We start from the raw sequence: 24,595 nt of genomic DNA, 5'->3' as shown, positions 1-24,595 counted from the left end.
TATATATTTTGAGAACTTTTTTTAACAAGAATTGTTAAGGGCAATTCACTGGCAGAGGATTTTGCTTATTTAAATTCTTCCAAATTACCTATTCTAGCATTGCCTTTCTTTGCTAAGAATATTGGTCTCAAAGCACGATCAACATATATCTGCTTAGTCTGCTGCTGAGTATAGTTATCAAATTAGCTGAACAGGGATACATCGTCAATTCTTGGCGCTAATTGGCAAAAGGGAAACATATTTTTTTTAAAAGGACTTTAATAAATGATTATGATGTGTGGATTAAATTCATATTCAGGATTATATATGATATTCAGCCTATGTCTTGTTTTCTAATCCAGATCAGTATAAATCACAACTTTGCGCATGTGTGATTTATTTGCAATAATTGAAACGGAAAGAGTTCATTTCTTCATACATTCAGGCAGGTATTGCTGGAGGCATCTGAGCAGCTGCCTCCGCTGAAAATAGATTGGCGCTTCTCCAGTAACAGCATTGTCACACCTTGACAATTTAGCCTGCCTATGATGATGTATGAACAATTTGGCAAAAAAATGCTTGCATTCATTTGACAAGATATGGGTACATTTTGTATAAGTTATGAGCATGCTGAAGCACGTTAAGCCCGATGGTACACGTCGACATATGGTAGGTACGTCAGGAAATTTTGAGCATGCTCAAAACTACTTACTCCACTAGGCCTGTGAGCCATTTTTCATACTCAACTATCAAACTAAACATGAGTTTTGGGGTTTAAAACATGCTATACCCCATTACGCTGAAACTTTCTTGGACCCTCTGTTTTCAGTATCAATGTTTAATTAAATAAAAAATATGCTTAGAATCTGGTAGGGTGGCCTACTTATGCATTTCCTGGAAACAGTACATTGGTTAAATTTTTCCTGGTATCTGAGGGATAGTTTTTTCTGAGAACATGGTAGAACTAGAAAGACTGCAAAATTGAGAAGCAAGAGTTGGCAGGTGATCTGAAGGACTTTTTTAAGTGTTTAGTTTCTCTAGTAGTAAATGCATTGATTTTGACTGTTCTAAGGACCAGATATTGTTCAGATCATAATGAAAATCCAGCCTGATGCCCAGAAAATGGGTTCCTAATGTTTTCTATTATAGCCAGAGCTTTACAGTTAATCTTACCTCAGATGAAAGTCTCTGGTTCTCGGTAAAAGTGCTGAAACCCTAAGTTACTTTGAATCAGGGTTGAAAACCTTTTTGTTTAGATTTGTCTTTGAGTGTTCTACTTAAACGTCCAGCTAAAGTATCATTAGTTTAGCTTTGTACTCTATCATTTCTTTAACTGCTTTTGTGTTTTTAAGTGTATCATTCTTTTAATATACATTATCAAGGAATTATTATCTTATCTTTGGTAAATTTTTTATGTCTAACACTAACATTTATTACAAATTTGTGTTACTTACACTTTGCATCAAAGAATTTGTTGTCTTTATTCTTACAACCACTTTACACCTTTATCATGGAGACCTAAGACTTAATATTACAAACAATAAAATAGTACAAAAAATATGGTAAAAAATTCAACACAAACATAAAAAAAAAAATCAATTACAGAAAATATTGATATTCAAATTTGGCATAAGTCCATAATCATTTAATTAAACCCTTTTTTATTTCTAATAATCACAACATATTGTTAACTAAAATTACGCCCTAATGAATAGTATTTGTTATTTTTTTTCTCTTCTTAAAATAGCTAATATATGTTTTGGTGTGTTTATTTGTTTTTGGGGTTGTCTATATAACCACAAAAGCTTGGAGACTCAAAGTGTAGTTAGATCACTATATAAACAATGTGGGAAATATGTCATATCACATTACAATTGCTTTAGTTTTAGTGTTTTATTAATTATTTGGCTAATTAAAGCTACTCTCAGATATTAGTCAGCTTTACAAAGCTTTATTGGTTATTGATATCGAAACAAAAGGTGTCTCTGGAAATATAAGAACAATATTATTTTAGGACCGAGAAATGCAAACGTGTATTAAATTAATTCAAAAGTTAAATTAGAACACAGAGAGGGAGTCTTGCAAACAGTGATCCATGTGGGGGGGTGAAAGACTATTCAAGGGTTAGAGGAGCCTTCTGCAAAACACACTCAGGAAAATGGTAAAAGTGAGATGTGACCAACATGCTCCTATATTTAAACTTAGAGTACTCGTGTTAGTTAGACGGTTCAAGGAAGGGCTTTTTGAAAGGTTTTTTAAAAGAAGACAATTTAACTTTGAGGTGTACTGTATGTATAATCTCTGGATATTCTAAGTAAATGTCAACGGCCTTGTAAGAAATTGTGTGTATGGGTTAAATTTGACACCAAAGAATTGCCGTGGGTCAGATAGTTCGATTTTGCTGACTGACTTAACAGGTCCCTTCCACAAATTGCACAAGGGGTTTTTATGTATTACTTCAGAAGATATCCTCTGCCACAATGACCATGTAGTCTACAAAAACACCAACTTCTTTGGCGACTTTGACTCAACTACAGCTCATGATTATTGACGGTGTTAAGGTTGAACCAAAGGTCACATAGGTGATTAGTTCAGACTGCATACATTATTTTCATCAGTTACTTTGCACATAGTTTGGTTTTAATTGGATATGTTTTCTATTAAGTTCAACTCACTCCTCCCCCAAAATACCTTAAGGACAAAAGAAGTTTCACAATAGCTCCCTTAAATTCTTTGCACCCTCCATATTCTCACTTAATAGAACTGTCTTCATCAACGGGCTCATCAGGACCTTCCTTTCATACCTTCTTTCATTTAGAAAACATTTTTTTTTCTATTTGAACTAAAACTAGGAATCTGATCATCCAACTGAAATGGGGAAACTTCTTTTTTTCGTTGTTGCAGTTGTTGCATCCTTGGCTTTTGGTGAGTAGACATACATATGCTCAAGAACAATAATACAAAAAAGGGGGAAAAGAAGAAATGCCTTCCTGATTTTCTCATCACGTTGATCTTCAGTTTGATATGGTTTGCAGATGGATTAGAGATTCAAGTTATTGAATAATGAGTTGAGCTAGAGTTACTTGTTATTATTGATGATGTAATTGTTGATCATGTTATCATTAATAAGAAACCATTTTAACCATTTCAAGTGCATGCTAACTTTACTTTTCTTTTGTCATCACATTCTACCTTGTGAGCAAAGTGTTTTCCCCTTGGTTGAGAAGTCGACACTGCCTCACCATAAAGTGAGGCTGAATGGGCTCCATATAGGCGATATCCTAAGGGGTGTCTTTATTTTATTATTATTCAAGTGTTTATATTGCAAACAGAACCACATACATGAGTTGCATTCAGAGGGTCGCTAGTTTAAACCCCAGCTCCACCCCTTTTAATTGTTGGGCCAGGTGACACCTGTGTACAGCAGCCTTGCCTATGTTAGTGAGCCCCAAAGCAGCTGTGGCAATAATGTAGCTTGCCAATATCTTTGTGTGATGTGTGTGTGAATGGGTGAATGACTGAATGTAGCATAAAATGCTTTGGAGTGCACTGAAGTACAATAGTAGTAGAGGACATAATATCAAACAACCTAAAACATAATTATCAAATACAAGATAGATGGATATTGCTTTATTATGAAAATGAAAGTCTGACCACAGATTAAATATTTTCTTTGGTTGCACTCAGGGTGTGTTAATGGCACCGAGTGATACTATCTTCTAAATTGCAATGGTTTATATTATTTTTTCAAATATTAGACTAAAGGGACTAATTTCAAGCCATGGTCATTTCTGTCAGAATGGATAAAGCATTTCACATAAGAAATTAAAGTAAAGCCATTAATGTCTATAAGACAATGTCTGCAAAACATTCAGTTATTTATTGTAGGTTTTTTTATTTGCTTTGATACTTGTCACAGTTCCTTCTGGTAAGTCTTCAGCTTTTTTGTCTCCTTAGGGGAGTCCCTGACCTGCAACACTTGCAGTTTTGATATTTTGGACGTCTGCCTTAGCATGGGAACTGAGACATGTGCAGCCAATGTAACCAACTGTCAGAGTACATCCGTTGGTAAGTAATTATCTAAGAACCACACAAAATGTAGGCTAGCTAGTTTGTTGGCAAGGCTGGTTAACCTCTTTGTGTTTATGGAAATCTTACAAGTGTTTCGAGTTGGAAAGTTTAAAGGCAAACCATACAATGTCTAATGTAACTAAGCTATTTCTTTACAGATTTTACTCTCTTCTCCAACTTCTTCATCAAGTATAGCTGTCTAGCTAGGAACGCACAGTGTGATCGGTATTTTGTTGGATATTTTCTGGGATTTGAATATACAATCAAATCAGCCTGCTGTACTGAAGACCTTTGCAACACCTTTGAAATCCTCAACAGTGCCCCAACAACCAAGATGACCTTCACTACTGCAATCGTTGGAGCCATATTGGCTTCTCTGTGGGGGGGACACATTTAATAAAATTACAAACAAACTTTTCCTATCTTTAAATTAATTTGTGCAATAAATAGTATAGTTTAGAGATGTGTCTAAATTGCCAAAAGACCTTTTGAGGATAAAGTTGAGGGAATTAATTATCAATCTAAAGTGATTCTTTTCATGCTGATTTCTGAAAGATGGAGGCTGATCAATGAGATGTTCAAGAGAAACATTGAGTTCATGCATAATTCATGGTGATGATTCCTTTTCTTGTTTTTAAAAATACAATTGTTTTTCTTTTAATCTTTTTTCTTTCTTATTGCACAAACAAAAATGAATAAAATAGCTGTCATGAATCCTGCCTGTTTCTTTGTTTTTGGGGAGGCTGGCTGGCTGGTTGCCTCTATCATCTCTGTTCTACTACTTATAGTAATTTAGTAATTATAGTAATGTGATGCACTGTCCACTTTCACAGTCAGCCTCATTCCTCCCAGCTGTTATTTAGCATACTAATACCTGCCTGTTCCAGTTATTCTCTGCTAGTAAGTCATCTCCTCCTTGCCTGCAAAAGGATCATTCCAAGTGTCAGTGTGTTTGATTATTCCTGTGTTTCAGCGTTCCTGTGCTCGCCCTACCCTCACTAGTTCTTCCCTCCAGTGTCTGTGTAGTCTGCCTCTCTGAGTTTCTGTGTTCATGTGATCCACCTGCCCTCACTGGATTCTTATCAACTTCTGACTGCTTTAGACGCCATCATCCACTCAGGTAAAAGCCTGCGTCTGGCCTGTCAGCCATAATATGCCAGCTCACATCTCGTCACCAGTTGATTCTGTCCAGATCTGCTCCCTCAAACCAGTCATTAATCTTTCTTCCTGCACTCCTCATTTCAAAATCTCTTAATAAAGCTTTTGATCTTACTCAGTGTCTTGCTGAATATTGTGTTTTCAAGTTTTTCATTACAATATCAACAAGAATCTCTGTCATTTCCTGTAGTACTTCTTGATCTAAGCCCCCCGGCTCAGTTATACGCTATTGTGAAATGGATAAATTCTGTTTTCTTATTCTTCATTGTTGTTGTCAGTGATCATAACATTATCAGTTTCACTGAGTAATCCTTTAGGCAATGATTAATTAGGAGTCACTGAGCAATAATACAGACCAATAATTGTGAACCCCCCAAATGGTGTCCAGTGAAGCTGTTTGAGGAGCTTTGGCTTTTAGTGTTAAGCTTTGAATTGGCATTGAGAGATAGCATTATGCTAAAGTAGGGGTCAACCAAAAATATCTATATATAAAGGAGAGACTGATTGGGAGCTAAGGCTACTGATTACCCCTGTCCCAGAGAATGACTTATAGGGTCATTACAAATACTATAATACATACAATATGAGCATGGTATGATCTATAAGAACCTTGGTGCCACAATAAGCAGGTTTCATTGAGTTCCATTGTCAAGCCTTTTGCAGTTTCTGGTGCTTGTCAGGACAGATGTTAAAAAATGCTGTGAACTACAAAGTGTGTCGCTTGTCAAACATTTATCAGCGCAGGCCACTAATAATAGTATAGATGAGAATTCAATATTTTTTGTGGATGCTGGAAAGCAATCTCTGAGTTAGGTATTTTGTTGGGCTGGTTTCATATTTTGTACGGCACATGTGTCTTTAAATTCCTTCTAATTTGTAGTGCAGTTCTGATCTGATGTGTTTTCTTTATTTTACACAGTGAACGGTAGATTTGCCAAGCATTTTTACTGATGAAAGAAAGTAACTGCTTCAACTGGTTTTTACTCCAGAAGAACTAAAAAATAGCAATCCAAAAAATTACTCAAGTTAGAGTAAGACTATAAGACTTGCTGTTATAAGTCTACTACAAAGTCAACAGGTGACTATGGACCCACTAGAGGGGTGGCTAGATGAATAGAACAGACAAAAAACTTATTCATGCATTTATCTTTCTAATAATTGATTACTGCAACAGTATCTTCATAGGTTTGACTAGAAAGTCCATCTGAAAGCTGGAGCTGATCCAAAATGGTGCTGCCCCAGTTCTAACTAGAATTTAAACAGCGAAGCGCTGCAGCCCAGTTCTGAAATCCCTATACTGGCTGACCATAGCTCAGAGAATAGGCTTTAAAACCATTCTCTTCATATATACCATCACTGAATGGATCAGTCTGGTAGAGAAGTGTCGCCCTCTGCTGGAGAATCAAAGCGTGGTCTTGTATCTATTTACCCAGGTTATCTTTGTCTGACACAAAATGGTTTTTTTTTGTGTTTGATAAAAATCTATGATAAGAAGACTTCACCTTCCTGCAATGTTACAGAGAGTGAAGCCTTCTGACAGCTGAGTACATGGTGACCAGGGATTACTGCAACATTGACAACTGCAATGGAGCCACATCTGTCCAGCTCCCTCCAGCTGCTGTCCTTGCTTCTGCCATCACAGTTGCTTGGAGTTAGTTAAACTTTCTGAACAATACATAAATAGCTCTTTTCTTTATATTCCTTGGATACACACAGAACTTAAATACATTTTCATAATGTAATTGTTTAGTATGTCTATCATGTAAAATAAACAAATTTTGAGATTTCCAATTTCTTGTCCATAAAAGTCAACTGAGAGGAAACCTTCCTTTCATGGAACGTTTGAATCTGGGATGGGGGTTTAACAATAAATTATCATTCATAAGGTGAATTCTTTGAATTTTTGAACTTCATAACTGTGTATGTTAGAAAGCATACACATTCTGGTTTCCCACCATAGTCCAAAAAAACATGACTATCAGGTTAACTGGTATTTCCAAATTTTCTATAGACTGCTGGAGAAAGGCACCAGTCTCACATCGACCCTGATGCCAAATCTTTGATTACAATTTACAATAACCACCAAAATCACCATTTATAAATGGTAAAAAGACCATTAATTAATGATTAAGTAATTATTAATTAATTTATCACCATGTATAAATGTTAATAGATCATTCATTAAGGCAATAAGCCCATTGGTATTAGAGTAAGGCTAAGTCCAACATGACTGGGCAAGTAAAGATAATAATAAGGCTACGTTCAGGTCTCAAGTCTACTGATTTTATGGTTATGGCTAGGGTTATGGTAATATCAGACTTTTCAATAAAACTTTTGATCAGTAAAACATTTAGTTGGTAGTTATTTATAAAACTAAACAGACAAACATATATAGAAATAGCCAGATAACCTGTTTTAAACCCATAAAATTGTACATTGTGTAATTACCTTACAGAATATTGTTGGGATCCAGAGGCTTGCCCACCAGAGGGCGCCGAGGATCCCTTCCTGAGGGCTTGTGCTCACCTGCAACACCTGTCTTCCATCTGCTCATCAAGAGGACTCCTATTTAAGGAGGAGGAGACTGACACTCCAGTGCCAGAGTGTTTGCCAGTAATGATTTATCCTGCCTGACTATGAAAACCTGGAGAGAAGTCTATCTCTGGAATCCGCCTGTCTGCTCTTAGTGAAACCCTGGAGGATTGATTCTGCCTGGAATGTGCCTGTCCGCTCTCAGAGAAAACAAAGAGAGAGAACTCTGTCAGGAAATCCGCCAGCCTGCACTCAGCCTCAGTCTCTGCTTCAGCCCTCAGCCTGCCGAAAAGCCTCTGGACTCTCAAGGTTCCCCCTCTGCAGATCTGAATCCCTTCTCTCAGCCAGAAACCTGCCTGCCTGCATTCTGTCTCCGTCTCAGCCTAGCCCTCAGTCCTCAGCCCACTGTCTGCCGATAAGCCTCTGGACTCACAGGGTTTCCCCACCTGCTGATCAGTTCCACCTCTAGCAGTGGAGAACCAGCCGTGACCAGTCTGACCACTCCAGTTCCTGTTCACATTTTATTTACACTTTTGTCATTGAACCTTCTGAACTTTCTCCAAACCTCCGTGTGTTTCTGCATATGGGTTAGACATCTTAATCCAATCATGACAAATATACCTTAAACTGTGAGGAATATGGTAGATTACCAGCAAAAAAAAACTAAGCTATGGTGTCCCACTAGGGCAAACATGTCAAATTTGCTTTGTTTCCAGAGAACCAAAACATAACAACAATTCCCTATTGTGGAATATTATTTTACTTAGAGTAGTATTTGCATTGAGTGCTTTTGAATCTTTTTTGAGAATTGCATTTACAATAATTTCATTTGTGAGACCTAAACATATTATAATCTGTTTGTATGGATTTCCTGTCTGGATTTCTAACATAACGTCAATGCTGAAATCTGTCAGCACATAACTATCAAGCAGCGGCCATCAAGCAGCATCTTTACACATACAGGGGGGCTCCAAATAACATTACGCTTGGGGTCCCAATCAGGTCAGGGGCGGCACTGCCTATTAGTGATTATCCATCTTTTTTCTGTTTTGTCAGTTTTTTATGGTAATGCACTAAAGCACTTTGGCTGTGTGTTTCACTGTATTATAGTGCTTTATATATACGTAATGACCTAAATAAAATCAATTCAAGTCTTCTAAATTCTTTGTAATAGCACAATGTTTATTCATGGAACAAAGGTTTCATCAAAGCTGCCATATATTTTCCAAGTGAAAGAGAGGCTTTTGAATCATTCGTTTAGCTTTTATTCATCTCCAAGCTGCTGGAACAAAGTCCCTTTATTGGAGGGACTAATAAGGAGGAGCAGTGGCTCCTAACTCTCTTTAAAGGGTTTCAAATAAACGGTGTTTGGTTTAATGAAACTAATGTTCACTGAGGTTCAAAGAAAAAATTGACAAAGCCTTTTATCTAGGTTTCGGCAGCTTTTGTTGCTTGTCAAACAAATCCTTTGTTCATAGATTTAATGCCTACAGACATAACTATTGGTCTGCATGTCCCTATGACACTCCTTTATATAAATACACTTATGTGGTGCCCTTAAATTTCACTTTTACCATTTAAAACTGCATATTCCAGCACAGAAAATTTGATTGAAAATCTTTTTTTGGGGGAAATTCATTTTTGTCAAGTCACAATGAAAAATCTGTTGATCTTTGCTGTGTTTATGGCCGTGGTTGTTACAGGTAAGATGCACCTTTTTTTTTTTTTACAGGTATCATTATCAAGGACATATATTCACTAATGTTTTTAGACTTTTATACAAACAAGTAGCACAAGTAGTAAACATAAAAGGGAACCAAAAAAGGCAAAATCCAGAACAAACAGAAATAAGAAACGAGCACAAAGAAATTATATGGCAACATGTGCATCACAATATTTTAAAAATAATCAAAAAATTGTTATTTTCAAATGGAGAACTTACTTTTGTTTTAGATTACCCCAATAATGGAGTAAAATCTTTTGTTTTATATCCTGAAAGATATTGTTTATCAAAAGTAGGTAAATGTTTTAAGACATTTTATTTGTAGTCTTTCTTAAAATACTAATTAAGGTTTTTTTAATACATGTTTTTAAAGTTATTCCTAACTTCCTAAACATTATTAATCCAACATTAAAACAACAAAAAATATAAAGAACGAAAGAGTTCTTTAGTTTCTGTGGTGCCTGAATTGTTCCTCTTTAAAGTAGAGATACTTAACAACATACTTAAGAGAGATACGTAACAAAAGGAAACAATGGGGATTTATGAACAGAGCAGGTGGTGGTGGCCTATTGAAAACAATTTATTCTCGGTCACCTGCTAATTTCCTCATCAAAACAGACTAAAACATTTGCTTTTTTTTAACACAATAATTTCAACATTTTTTTTTTTTTACATGCTCTTTTTTCCAAGATACCTGAAGTTTTTCTTGGGTATAAATTGTGTCATGCTTGTGAAAATGTCTATTAATGTCTATCAAAAATATCACAGGTTATATTATTTTTACATTAATTTAATAAACATTTATTTGAATCAACACAAGTGTTTTTTTCAAATTTGATTACTTGTGGTACCTGTTTCTGAGAGGGTTTGATGTTTCAGTAGGTATGAGAACTACCTTTCTTTTCTCTATGGTTTACAGGCGAGTCTCTGATCTGTACATCTTGCAACATTGGCTTTAGAGGGAAATGCATTTTTGCCTCCACTGAAACCTGCAACAACACTCTGTTCAAATGCTACAGTGGAAACCTAGGTAAGTTTCAGCAGCAACCATATGGTTATTGAAAGAGAAATTTTAAGTGTTTTATAAACAGTTTCAGAAAAACTAAAAATTATTTTTTTAACCCTTTAAAGCCCGATCCAAGAATAAACCAAAACAGAAAATTACTTTTTTTTTTGGTTTGAATTCCTTATTTGCCCTTTTAACAAAATATGTAAAAAGAAAAAACAGAAATAAATTTTTTATATTAATAATTTATTACTATGCGATAAGTCAAGATTATTTTTTGTGTAGTCTTCTACTGGCTGTTATCAGGTATATCTGATTGTGTACAATAGGATTTTGAGCAAAGTATTTACCATTAAATTTTGCAAAAGGTGTCAGAGGCAAAACATTTCAGAAACCGTATGTATCAAATACAATACATTTGGCATTATAGGGTTAAAAAGTTTTAAAATGATGGAAAAGTTACCTCCGTAAGGAGAGACATTCTTTTTCTTCTTTTTACATAATTCTTCATCCACTGTGTCCCAGTTTGACAGAAAGGGGTCTGTCAAAAATGATCAGATAAATGCTTTGAAGGATGTAAAGTCTCTGTTGAAAAGTAGATTTTATAACTGGCTTTCATGTAATTAGAAAATCATGGTGTTCACGATTTACAAGTTTGTCATTGGGTGTTTAAAAGTAAATAGTCCTAATGACGCATGGGCGTATATTCAATCAGGAAGACTCACCCAAACATCCCACCTGCCATGTCATCGATATCCATTTATGCCAACCTTCCTCTGCTCTCCAGGCCTTCTTAGCAGACAATAGCATCCAATACCCTATTTTTAAGCTGCTAATTTTGGTCCTGTCTGCCTTCAAACTAAGCTGAAACCCACCCCCACCCCTTTATCCCAGTCTATCACCTTCTTCAGGGGGGTGATAGACTCTATTCTCATAAATCTGCCCATTCCATTATTAGCAGCACTACTCAGCTTTATGTCTTCTGTCGGGGTCTGAGGGCAAGAAAAGTTATATTCATTTATGTTAATTAACTCTCTAATTGCGCCTTGTCTCCATGTGATTATCTCTTGGTTGAAAGGGGTTTACATATCAGAACAAAATCTACATAATATTTTGTCAAATTAACACATTGATTCATTATGACATGTCTCTGGCTGTTTAGCAAAGCATCTCAAATGCTTTTAAGTTTATGTCTTAGTGTTTTTTTTTATCTCCACTAGCTTCCTCTCTACACTATTAAGTTCTGCTAATAGATAGTATTTGGTTATAAACCAGGACAGTGCACTGGGAATCAATGTCCCAGAGCCAGATAACAGCCCAGCAGTTTTGCTTTCACAAGCATTATGTTTGTGCCTTAAATTTCCAATTCATACTTATATATGAAACTTTACTGAACATGATTAAGGGATATTAGATATTCTTATTTGTGTATTTTTATACAGCAGTGGTTTACTTTTTGGAACTCTTAGTTCTTTTCGCACTAGATGTCCCAGAGATTTTCAGTTTTCCTGCAAGCCCCCCTCCCCTCTGCAAGTTTGTGTATTCACTCTGCCTTGCTAACTGTCCCTATTGTAATGCAAATAACCTGTGATATGACCAGCCCTTCTACATTAAGACTGGATAAAGGCTGAAACAAACTGGCATCAAGACCATGTTCCAAGCACTTTTCAGTACCTGCCCCTGCAACATCATACCTTTTTGCAGGAATATATTTATATGTCATATCTAAATCTTTTATTTAGGCAAACCTATTGAACAACCAGATATCATAGTGGTCCTAGTTCCTGAGCTGAGAACAAGTCATAACCATGCTTTTCCAACAAGGCAAGGCAGAGCCTATTTCTATAAGGCTCGGGCACATGACGTCACACGTTGCGCGGCAGCCACATTGATAGCTGGTCAGCCCACTGTTTACACTTCGCGCCTGTAAGGACTAGCTTTCTTCTGCTAGTAGTTTGCTTAGTTTTTTGCCGTTTCATTTTACCTCTGCTGTCGTTATGGTCGCCTGTTGCTGTGTCGTAGGGTGTAGTAGCGCAAGCTGTGACTGGACGGGGAAAAAAATCCCAAATGGATTGTCTTTTTACCGTTTTCCAACCTGGAGGTGTCTCAATGGAAAACAAATGTCCTCCATAACAAAGAGTCGCCGGCTAGCATGGGTCGCTGCTGTAAGACGGCCAAATATAACTTTCAACTCAATCCCTGCGTCCATGAGAGTGTGTTCCCGGCATTTTCATTCTGGTAAGTTACAGAACATACTGTTTTTATTCATGTATCATTTCAAGTTAACCGTTGTTGGCTGATCTGTAGCATGTAGCATGAGCTGAAGTAGGGTTGTGTTCCAGAGGGTTAGCCAGGTCCACTGAAACACAAAACAGTTGTCCTACTCTGTTTATTTTGTCATTAATAGTTTATAATAGGGTTAATAGTTTTGGTTGTTTCACCAGGAAAGCCAGTAGATACATTTTTGATGTTTTACGTTAGTGCCAGCACCTAGTCTTATCACCACAACAAACACCACACCATGTTGAGACGGTAGCTTACCTTGGCTCTGATGACTGTGTTCTCATTCGGTTTGATTACTTCCATGTCATGAACTTTTCCATCTGTCAGCTGTATGTAAGCCTCTAGCGACTTGTAGCAGCGAAACTCTTCATGTGTGTATGCACTGACGCCACACACTAGATACGAAAATACGTCCTCCCTCGCAAACGGCTGTAGAAATTCTTCCCCAACGCTCCACTCCTTGCTTTCTACTTCGTAGGGATCAAGTCCGTTTATGAAGCCCATCTTTTGCAGATAACGGTCCCTGGCTTCCCTCTGCAGTGTGTCTCGGTATATTCCGCATCCTTTCTTCGCTTTTAACATCGCTGTTTACTCGTCTTTCTGCTCTGTCTCTATGCTGTTTTAGGTCTTTGTTTACCGTAGCAACTAGCTACCAATATGGCGGCGTACCCAGAATGCAACGCGCTGTGCCCGAGCCTTATTGTCCATTCACCAACAGACTCATTTATATTGCAAAGCTCACTATATGAAAGAAAGAATAATTGTATTTTGTCTTGTCTCGCCTTTTTATGTCATTCAAAATTTTATCTTAGAGAATGACAAACAGTATGCCTTTAGTATTGGAGTAACATTTATGTCAGAAAAGGAACAGCCCTAGTCTCATCATCTCACAATGCTGTCTCATGTGTTCTTCCTTTATTGCCTTTTCTTGCATACAAATGTTACGAAGTTCATTTGCAGGTAGCAGAATTAACTTTGGTGGACTCTCTTTGGTCCCTGTGCATGGCTTGTACAACACATGCTCGTCTGTTGCAGTCAAGCTTGTACGCCAAGCCAAGCCAAGCTTGAAATCTCAATAACTCTGAGTCGATCTGCTGGGCCTATTTATTCTGGGAGCTAGACTTTCCACCCACAACCTTAACATTTCCCCCTGCCGCCAGATTGGAATTTGAGCTGGAAATGGGTTTCCACCACAAAACCGGCTTTCCGCTGGAAATCGTGAGCGGATGATGTTTGCTTGTTTGCCCTCTAGTAAATAGGGCAGATGGTCATTGTTGTATAAATATTCTTGTCAGCTGATGGAGATGTTTTCATTGTACAGATCAGTTGGGGGGACTGGAGCCCAATTCCCACCCCAAACAGCTCAATTTTGAAAAACAACAGACAGAAGGTATAGCCTCAGAAAGTTTTTTTTTATTTCAGATAAAGAAAAGCAGTCTACATATGGATAAAGCACTAAATATAATGTGGAAAAATGTAAAATGCAATTGTCCCATCTAGCAGTTTCCACATTCCCATGGTGAGCCTTTCCTACATTTGCCACAGGTAAATTTGCTGCAGTGGACACAACGTTCAGCACTTCTGTTGTTATTGCAGAGTATGCGCACCTGGCATTGAGTCTTTTTCTGCTGGGAAACTCTCATCTCACGACGTAGCTGTTTTTGCTCTTCCTCTTGTGTCTTTTCCTGCAGGAGCCTGTTTTTGAGTTCCTCTGAAAGCTCCAGCATGAACAGTCGACGACTTTCTTTGGATCCTGTACACGCTGTGTACAAAAAATGTGCATTTGTGGCGGCCATGTCAAGCAGGTTATAAAACACAGCCATAGGCCACCTCCGTGTTCCTGCACGCACAGAGTAGTTGCGCAGTTTCTGGTCCATAATATCAACACCACATTTGAGATGGTTGTAATCAACCACAGTGTTTGGTTTTTGTTTTTGAATGTCCACAATTTCCACTCTGTGATGCATGGTACTCAGAAGACAGACAGATTTCTTTTTTTTGTCGCATACACCGTCAGCAAGGCACTTCCAGATTTGAAGACCTGCGTGGAGTGCAACTGGCGCCCCGAGGTTTCCTTTGCAGTTGCTGGTAGCTCCCGACGAATTTTGTTGATGGTGCCAAGCAGAGTTGTATTTCGCTGAAGGAGCCTGTTAGCCAAAGACAGAGAGGTGAAGAAATTGTCCATAGCTACAGTCCTTCCCTTGTCCAAAAATGGTTCCATCAATTTCAGAACAACGTTCTCTGACAACCTCTCTCCTTTTGGACGAGTGGGATCCTTTCCCAAGTACGGGATGGCATTACACATGTATTTTGTGTCCAGATCTGCTGCAATCCAAAACTTGATTCCAAACTTGTCAGGCTTGGATGCAATGTACTGCAAAAAGGGGCACCGAACCTTGGACGGAAACAGCTGCTCATCCACAGTAACATGCTGTCCTGGACTGTAGGACGACACACAGTTCTGAACAAACCGCATCCAGATGTCATAAATTGCTGCAAATTTGTCATTGTGTATGCGTTCCTTGCGGGTGTCCTTGTTGTCAAAATGAAGGTACCGTCTTATTTTGGGTTTGATATCTGCGTTTCCGAATTTATTGGCCCACATGTGTCGCATGGGACCAATGTAACCCATGGCAGCCCTTCGAAAAAGGATTGCGAGGAAAGCCATCAGCTCGTAGACACTCATCTGCCAGCTGGGGTTTGTTCTGCGGGCCTCGTGGACTGTGCAGTCTCTGATGGTCAGCAACATGTTCATATCCAACAAACACAGGAAGCTGCGAAGGCGGCTTGTGATTTTGCATTTCGCAGAATCTGTTGGCCCTCCTGATCCATTGAAGGCAGTCTGTGGGGTTTCAGGAACAGAAAAGTCTTCAACTTTCCAGTGGGACCAAACAGTGCCATCTTTCGCCTTCTCTGTGGATCCAGGCATTGTGCCAACATCAGCAGTTTTTTGTTTTTTGCAAGGAGGGGAGTTGCCGCGCACTGTGTCTTACTCTTCATCTGATGTAGCCTCAGTGTTTGAACTGTCCCGCTCAATCATATAATTGACCACTCGGCCCCTGGTGCGTCTTTGGAGGGGAGGATTTGCTGGTGCAAAAGCAGTCGCATTCTCATATGAATCATCCTCTTCACTTGAAGAATCGGTTGCACCGTTTTCATTCTGAAATGCTAAGTCTCCAACAGATCCACCATCAGATTCGTAGTCTGGCATGCTCTGAAGCATGGCTAAAGCCTCTTGAGCGTTCATCCTTCTTGGTCGCCTTGGTTGTGCCATGATGAATTCTGGGTGAATTCTGAGTCTGTGTGCTGTGCCTGCTCTATTTATCCCCACAGAAATTCTGTAAATGACTCAACTCCTTGAAAAGGCTCATTTACAACACAAAGGGAGGACACTTTAACAAAGAAACCCCAGCACACCAGCTGAAGTCACCAAACCACATTCCCACATTTGCATTTGATTTGAAAATGGAGCACCAGAGGAGAGCCGTTAACACCTTTGGGGGGATACTTGATACAAACTAGGTGCAGACTAAAGTCTGCACTTTGGGACTTCTAGTGTTATTGTTGTTGTCTTGTGAACCCTGACCTGAATAGATCACAGTAAAACCTGCAGTGCTTCAGGTGTTATTTTTTAATTTTTGTCTTTTTTTTCCTGATGGATGAGTCTCACCCTCTGCTGGAGAACCAACGCCAACTCCCGTATCTAGTATTTTTCTTTGTCTGATATAAAATGTTATTTGTCACCGAAAAAAAAATCTTTAAAGGAATAGTACACCCAAAACATGATTAGCCTTCATTTTCTACTCACCCCCATGCTGAACAACACTCTGGAGTACTTTTTTGATATTTCAAAGTCATCTGGAGATCTGGGAGGCTTCTTGCTGTCTGCTGACATTCAAATAATAGAGGTCTATGGTGCCCGAGGCAGAAAGGTCCATAAAAGTCCACAAAAAACGTGTCAATATTCCTCCATACTGCTCGTCCAATGTAATCCAAGTGTCCTGAGTGGGTAGCGTCCATAATTTACTCGAAACGAAGTCATTTAGAATGTTTTTAGAGCATAAACAGTAGTGTATAGGATTTCCTAAAAGCGCGTTCACGAGTCTATGGAAACCGCGGCAGACCAAACCAGATGAAAGTGCGCATTCAGCGTCTGCTCTGCTGATAATACAAGCGTAGAAGAAAAAATGTGCTGTTTACCTGTGCAAAGAAAGAAACAACGAAAGAAAAATGTCTGAGGACTTCAGTGTTGAGGAAGAGCATGAGTTCTTTGCTTAGCTAAATGCGCACTTTCATCTGGTTTGGTCTGCCGCGGTTTCCGTAGAATCGTGAAAGCGCTTTTAGGAAATCCTATACACTACTGTTTATGCTCTAAAAACATTCTAAATGACTTAGTTTCGAGTAAATTATGGACGCTATCCACTCAGGACACTTGGAATACATTGGACGAGCAGTATGGAGGAATATTGACACGTTTTTTGTGGACTTTTATGGACCTTTCTGTCTCGGGCGCCATAGACCTCCATTATTTGAATGTCAGCAGACAGCAAGAAGCCTCCCAGATCTCCAGATGCATTTGAGATATCCAAAAAGTTCTCCAGAATGTTGTTCAGCATGGGGGTGAGTAGAAAATGAAGGCTAATCATGTTTTGGGTGTACTATTCCTTTAAGGTTGAAATACTCTTTCCCTTAACTAAAATATTATGTTATTTTGTTCTCAGTCTTTAACATCACTAAAATGATGAGTCTCCACACTCGTGGCTGCCGGCCTTCACCTTCCTGCAATGCTACAGAGAGTGGAACCCTTCTGACAGCCGGGTACACAGTGACGAGGGATTGCTGCGACACCGACAACTGCAACGGAGCCACATCTGTCCAGCTCTCTCTTGCTGCAGTCATGGCTTCTGCCATCACAGTTATTTGGCATTAGTTAACATTTCAGAACAACATAAAAATAGCTCTTTTCTTTATATTCCTTGGATACACAGAGAACTTAATTTTCATAATGTAATTGTTTAGTATGTTTATGGTGTAAAAAAAAAACACATTTTGAGATTTTGATTCAGCAAAGAAATAACCTTTAATTTGCAAATTATTTTTTGATAAAATCAATGTTGACTGGGTAGAAGTTTTCCTTTCATTGAATATTTGTATCTGGTGAGGTGGTTAAACAATAAAGTATCTGTTGGGACTTTCTACCCCCTGATGTAATATAATGTAACCCAATAGACCTGTTTCTATCTAACAATGAATGTACGTATGTTATAATGACAATATTAACTCTCAACATGAACACTTGGCCACTTATTCTTATAAAACCCATAGTATACTACAGTTTTATTCATTTGTTCTTTGTAGTCGGGTTTTACCCGCAGTAAAAACATGCATATTAAATCAAGGGGTTAATTTGGTTCAGATGTTGTTTGTCTTATTTCTCTCTTTGTTGGTCCTGTAATTAACTTCTTAAGAATTCAGAATATACTTTCTCTCCTGTCATCAGACAAATAACAATAACTATCATTTATTATCAGAACTTTTTAATTGGAGATGCTTCTATCTTGACCTTAGTAGTGCTTTGCAGCTATTCAGTTCTGTAAATGTTAAAGAGATAAAGCCAAAGAAAGATAGCTAACTCCAACAACAGCAGTTTGACATATAAAATTATACAAAAACTACTGCAAGTTATTGCTGCTAGATATGCTGTGAACATTAAAGGGATCAAATATAAAAACTTTATTTTGCAGAAAACGTTGTAAAAGAGGTTATGAATGGGTAAATATGGTGACAATAACATATTAATTTGTTTTGTTTAAAGACTGTATCTTCCTGGACTAACTTTATAACAAACTAATTAAATCAGAAGTTTTGATATATTAGTTTATGAGGAAGTAACTTTTTATGGTTATTTCAGAGTTCAGTGGAACAGGGGCAGTAATCCTGCACACTTGGAGCTGCATAGACGCTGACCTGTGTGGAGCGATCCTAGCCTCATTTATGCTCTTTACACCAGCAACATAACTTGCTACAACACCAACCTGTGCAACTGAGCCTCTTCTGCCAGCTGTCTATGACTGTGGCTCTTTGTGCTTCTATCCTCTCATCACCTTGGTGCTTCTTGAAGTTTCAGTCAGACATAATTTCCATCATTGCTCCAAGCTGTTCCTAAATGATGCTGCGTCTGTACAATAATAATCTATCCTTTAGATAAAGCTGCACATATGTTTATTACTGTAAAAATCAATTAAAACTGTTAAATAAACTTGGTTTTTTTTTCAAAGACACTAAAACTGTTAAATACACTATAATACAGTGTTAAATACACTATAATACAATAGTAAAGAGAATTGGTCCAAGCACTGATCCCTGTGGTACTCAACAGGTAACCCTTGAGCATGAGTAAGATTTATCATTAATGTGAACAAACTAAAATTGATCAGATAAATGCGATTTAAACCCTGCTAGTGCTGTTCCTTTAATTCCTACAAAATATTAAAATCTTCCTAAAAAATATCGTGATCAGCTGTGTAAAATGCATAATCTTGCAATGTTATTTTCATGCTTAAAAGTTTTCATGCTCATATTATGATAAAAAAAACTGTTTTCAGTCCAGCTTGTGTTTTAGAATAGAAACATTGGTAGAGGACCTACAAGTTAAAACAAATATTTTCTTTGTGTCACTAACAAAATCCACAAAAAAATACATTTTTTATAGATCACCATTTATTAGGTCACTGTTTCTGATTTATTCTGTCAGTCTCTTGAAAGTACAGATAGGTTTTGTTGTAAAAAAAAAAAGAAAAAAAAGAAAGTATAAATATGTAAAACGGAAATGTTGCTGTTTTTCTCAAAATGCTGGCCATAAACTGTCTTTAAACAGCAAATATATACCTTCTTTTACACCTCAAACAAAAAATATATAGAAAAGTGTTTTGGGGTTTTGTTTTAGTGGTGTTACTCCAACAACCAAAATATCCCCAAACCATAAAACTTCCACTCCTCCACTATACTTCTGTCAAGGTAGTGTGGAGGTTGCTTGAGGACCCAAATGCAGAGATGAGCAGCCAGAGATGAGTTTTGGTGATTTATTGAAGACGGCTACAGAAACACAAATCCAGGAACAAGATACAGAAAACCAAAAACCAGGAGATGCTGTGGAAAAACACACAATTACCGACAAGAAACCAGCAATGAGGAACTGTACAAGAGGTGTATATATACGGGCCAAAACAAAGAATGGGCTAATCAGCTGGTATGGAGCAGGTGTTAATAGAAGTAACTAGAAGGCTAGGGGAAATACGACTGGCACAAGGGGGCAACAGAAAGTAACTCAGAAAATGAAACACTGCTTAAATATTACACAAAATGAAAAAGATACCAATGACCAACAAAACAGAATGACATAAATAAATGCAAACTCAAAAAGAAGCCCAAAGGTAAAGAACCATAACAGCTTCACAGTAGGTATGATTTTTATTAAATTATTTTTTTTCTACTTGTTATCCTTTATTAGTTTTTGTCAAAAATCTCCCCTGTTTTGTTGTCGCAATCATCCATTTATTTACTTATCTGTCCCAAGCAGCATTTTCTGCAATAATCTGTATCTTGATCTCTGACATCTGGCAATCCTCAGTTTGATACTCGTGTTTTTTCGTGGAGAGCAAATGTTTACTTCTTAAATACCTCAGATTAATGCAAAACTTTTTTTTTCATTTATAAGCAATTGCAATTTCATAGCAACTGAAGTAACAGCCTTTCCTAGGTTCCATGGTAACATTTGAGGATTTTATAGACTTTTTTGTTTCTTACAGGCTCATTTCTGCATAATATTGTTTAGATGATTTTGTTTTAAAACTTGATAAGAATTTCATGATTCTGTAATGTTGTTTTTTTTCTGCCATCTTGACAAAGTGTTAAACTATAAAATAGCTTTCTAAACGTCTTTCACAACATTAATTAATTTAAGGCTGCACAGGTTTTTGTTGGGTATATAAAGTATTGTGTAAAACAATAAGTTTTCTTGAACAGGGTATTTTGGGGTGGCGACATATTTCGTTTTTTGTCATGAAACTTCCTCACTCTTGTCAAAGGAGAAAAACCTGATTGGCCTCTTTTCTTATCGGTCACTCTTTGCTTGTGTCTCATTCTCAGTTGTGCCTTGCTTCACTTGAACAGACACAGCCTCGAATCTAAACGTAGAAGCTGTTTGTTATTACAGTGGTTCAAATTAATATAAGCCTGGGAACAATGACTCTTATTTGGAAAGCAATAATTGGTCTCAGCGCCTTGATCGTTGCAGGTGAGTTCAAAGAAATATTTCAATCAATCCACAGAAATATCTCTCTGTGTTGAAGATTAATTGCTGAGGTTTTTTTTTTTAATTAATCAGTGTTTTTTTTATAAATTTCTTTAGTGACAGCTAAATTTCTCTCTGACCTTTTGATTATTGTACTTAATGGCTAATTGTCACAGCTGTAACCCATTCAGCAGAAATCTGTAAAACATATACAGTATTTTCCCTGTTCAAAAGACATTTTGACCATTTTCAGTGTCTTTTAGACAGAGATTATTTAAGAGAGACGAAAAAAAAAAATCCTTAAAAGAGATACCCTATAACTTCGTCTTTTTTGTCTGTTTTTTTCCACTCAACAGCAAGCTGCTTGGACTGTCGCCAATGTCCAGTTGGTGTATTTGGAAGCTGCTTTTTTGGGGATGACCTCACATGTAGCAATGGAACAGAGAGCTGTTATACTGGAGAAGCACGTAAGATAAAACTTAAAATCAGTGTTACAATCTAACGATGACATGTTTACTCAAGTGGGAGGAGAAATAAAAACAAGATACCAGCAGCTTAGAGCTGTTGTTGGAGCAGAAGTCCAGAAGTGGACCAAGTAAATCTGATAGCCCTTAAAGTCGTACGGAAGTTATATTTAAATGTCAAGCCATTCTGGCTTAAACATGTATATAAATGTACTCTTGTTCAGACCATATTGTCCCAAAAGTTAGAAAATTTCTATTTAAAAAAAAAATTCCAGTCTTAAAATCTGTGGGGTTTTTTGTTATCTTATGAAGGCCAGTTAGTTATATGTCAGCCTGTAAACCTAAGTGCAGCCAATCATATATCAGTGGTCATCTGTCAATCAATAACATTTTCAGTCATAGCATCTTGATTCATATGTCGCAGCTAATATACCCAACTATCCCGCCCCCTTGATAAACGACCAATGGCATTCACTTCATTCACTCGTGTAAAGTCAGGCACCACTTGGAAGAATTCAGAAATGTAACGGTTGGAACAGCTGCTTCCCTACAAGCTTACAGTTAATGAGTTGATAATGTTGGTTTATATTTTATATTTTTTTAGTGCAAAACACATAAAGGGAAAGATCAGAGCAAAACAAGGATTTGCATGACAAATTAAGGTGTGAAAAAAAAAATTGCTGCTAATTATCAATTTCAACATTTATAACGGCAGCATATAGTCACGTTGCCGGCCTGGTTTATGAAAAGGTGAGATATGAGGTTAGGGATATCTTTAGAGAAACAATTCTTGCTGCTCATCTGAAGTAGAGACCATTTCCAAACAATCTAAAATCTTCTGTGAGATTTTCCTAGTGTATTGTATACTTTGAAACAGTGGACGTCTTGGCAATTTGCTACAGTATACTTTCACATTCCTCTGGCCACAGTTAGCACAATTGACAGAACAGTTTGAAGAAAGACTAAAGCATTTTCTTTGGAACAGATGTCATGTCAAAAGAAAATCTTTCCCCCAGCATTTATGTTTAGCTTTGTACAGCTAAATCTAAGCATTGTAAACTGATTACAGTCTTGAATAATGTTCTTTGTACATATTTTGGCAATTTAGAGATGTTTGGGTGTAAAAAAGAAGCTTCAACCAATGTTAGCACCTCATACCAACTATCAGCTACTCGGATTGGGGCTACAGGACCTCGCACCTTGCAGTTATTCAACACGTATACCAGGGTCATTTGCAAGGTCATCTGTTCGGCAGCTCTAGCTTAACTGAGTCATTAAATAGAAATAAATAGTTTCAATATTTAAGTCAAAGTTTAGAATGTTATCCCACTATTATATTTTCTTAGGCTCTGCTTGGCAGTAATTAATTCCTGATAATGCCAAAGAAATGATGCAACAAAGATAACCAAAACTCCTACAACAACAAGCTGACTAATTACATTTTTACTGATGGTATGAAGTATAAAAATGACTACTGAAAGTTAAAGCTGATAAATATGTAGCGAACAATAAAGGGAAATGGTCGTAAATCAAATCAAGTTTTTTTGTTTTTTTTTCCTGGACTAGTTTAATTAACTTATCACAGGACAACAACTAGGTAATACAGAAAAGTCTTTCATAAGAGGCCTGGACATCTTTAACCTGATTTTCTGTTTATGGTTATTTCAGAGTTCAATGCTACGGGGGCGGTGACCCTGCACACTAGGGGCTGCATAGACTCGGACCTGTGTGGAGTTACCCTAACTGGATTCCTGTTTGGTGCTGCTTACACCAGCACCTTTACTTGTTGCACAACAGACCTGTGCAACAGCGCCTCTTCTGTCCAGCTGTCTCTGACTGTGGCCCTTTGTGCTGCCATCCTGTCATCACTGTGGGGCTTCTGGGAAATTTAGTCAGACATGATGTCCATCATTGCTCCAAGATGATTCTAACTAATGCTGAGCCTGTGCTATGATCATTTATCCATTAGATAAAGGTATCTATATATACAAATAGGTTTATTGCTGTAAAATCAATAAAAGCTTTGACATGAAACGCTTTGGATTTTTTCTCAAAAACGAAGAAGCATGAATTTAAACAGCCTAGCAGAATATTTGCCAACTGCATATTATATATTATATTATAATAAGATCTGATATTGTTACATTGCACATGTTTAACATAAATGTTATGGCATAAATGCTTAAAAATCGGGTCATGCCATTAACTCATTTTTGGAGGAAATTCTAGTAACAAAACAGATATAGAGAGGTGTTTGGATTCTGTTGAATTTATGAGATTTCCATATTTGAAAAAAACAAACAAAAAACACAGTTATCAGCCAACTGGACCTAAGTTTAAACAAAAACAATTAAACATATAAATAAGGTCATAATACAAAATTAAATTAATAATCTAAAATGTACAAGAATATTATACAAGATAGAAATTAGCTATTTTGCTCATCTACATATAATCAAATAATGATAAAATGGACTTTAGATTTTAAAAGGTCAAAATTTAACAATATTTTAAAAATCAATGATAAAAGCCTTATTAAACATTTTTTTTACCTTTATCATACGTTGCAGGCAAGTTTTTATTTAGTATGTATTAGATTATTTAATATTTTCTTATTATCACTATTGAGAGTTTGATGGAATAACAGCATATTATTATTATGTTTTTGTTATTATTATTATATTATACATATCTTAGTCACTACAAACTCCACCTAATATAATTTTAGTAATTTGATTATGTATTTATTTCTGAATCTAAACAACATTTTTCAGAAATCAGAAATAGGAAGCGTCAGACAGTGGGTAGAATAAAGTATTCTATGGTTAAAGGTGATATGACTTTTTTCGTTAATTGATCAATTGGTTTGATCAGCCACAGTTCAAAAATTTTAATATTTGATCCTGAATGCTACCATATGAAAAATTAAAAATACATAAAGATATTTGATTCAAACTCTTGCAGAGTTTCAAATAACCTTTTTGTGCATTTTAACAGTTTGAAAGATCTTTGACAAGCTTAATATTCTCCTTTACTATCAGAAAGATCACCAAAGGCATCAATAATTTAGTGTAAGAGGCCTAAAA

At 37.0% G+C, this 24,595-nt stretch overlaps 2 protein-coding genes across 2 annotated transcripts; both read left to right on the top strand.

The window, feature by feature from the left end:
* The first annotated feature begins 2,729 nt into the window (after positions 1 to 2,729).
* LOC119778019 (ly-6/neurotoxin-like protein 1) lies at positions 2,730 to 4,764 on the top strand. The gene is made up of 3 exons (XM_038277045.1): positions 2,730 to 2,904; positions 3,937 to 4,047; positions 4,209 to 4,764. Exons 1-3 carry the CDS (start codon positions 2,853 to 2,855, stop codon positions 4,445 to 4,447), a joined length of 402 nt encoding a protein of 133 aa, XP_038132973.1. The 5' UTR covers positions 2,730 to 2,852; the 3' UTR covers positions 4,448 to 4,764.
* Positions 4,765 to 20,895: 16,131 nt separating this feature from the next.
* LOC119778089 (sperm acrosome membrane-associated protein 4-like) lies at positions 20,896 to 23,543 on the top strand. Its single transcript, XM_038277185.1, has 3 exons — positions 20,896 to 21,048; positions 21,402 to 21,512; positions 23,178 to 23,543. Exons 1-3 carry the CDS (start codon positions 20,997 to 20,999, stop codon positions 23,399 to 23,401), a joined length of 387 nt encoding a protein of 128 aa, XP_038133113.1. The 5' UTR covers positions 20,896 to 20,996; the 3' UTR covers positions 23,402 to 23,543.
* The last annotated feature ends 1,052 nt before the right edge of the window (positions 23,544 to 24,595 follow it).

Source organism: Cyprinodon tularosa, unplaced genomic scaffold, assembly GCF_016077235.1.
Source record: "Cyprinodon tularosa strain WSP-4 unplaced genomic scaffold, ASM1607723v1 ctg13, whole genome shotgun sequence".
Classification (NCBI taxonomy): Eukaryota; Metazoa; Chordata; class Actinopteri; order Cyprinodontiformes; family Cyprinodontidae; genus Cyprinodon; species Cyprinodon tularosa.
This window is presented reverse-complemented; position numbering and strand designations above follow the sequence as displayed.

Coding starts and splice junctions, on each gene's coding strand:
- LOC119778089 (XM_038277185.1), top strand. CDS start 20,997: ATGACTCTTATTTGGAAAGCAATAATTGGTCTCAGCGCCTTGATCGTT. Junction 21,049..21,401: donor CAGCGCCTTGATCGTTGCAG/GTGAGTTCAAAG, acceptor TCCACTCAACAG/CAAGCTGCTTGGACTGTCGC. Junction 21,513..23,177: donor CTGTTATACTGGAGAAGCAC/GTAAGATAAAAC, acceptor TGGTTATTTCAG/AGTTCAATGCTACGGGGGCG.
- LOC119778019 (XM_038277045.1), top strand. CDS start 2,853: ATGGGGAAACTTCTTTTTTTCGTTGTTGCAGTTGTTGCATCCTTGGCT. Junction 2,905..3,936: donor TGTTGCATCCTTGGCTTTTG/GTGAGTAGACAT, acceptor TTGTCTCCTTAG/GGGAGTCCCTGACCTGCAAC. Junction 4,048..4,208: donor CTGTCAGAGTACATCCGTTG/GTAAGTAATTAT, acceptor ATTTCTTTACAG/ATTTTACTCTCTTCTCCAAC.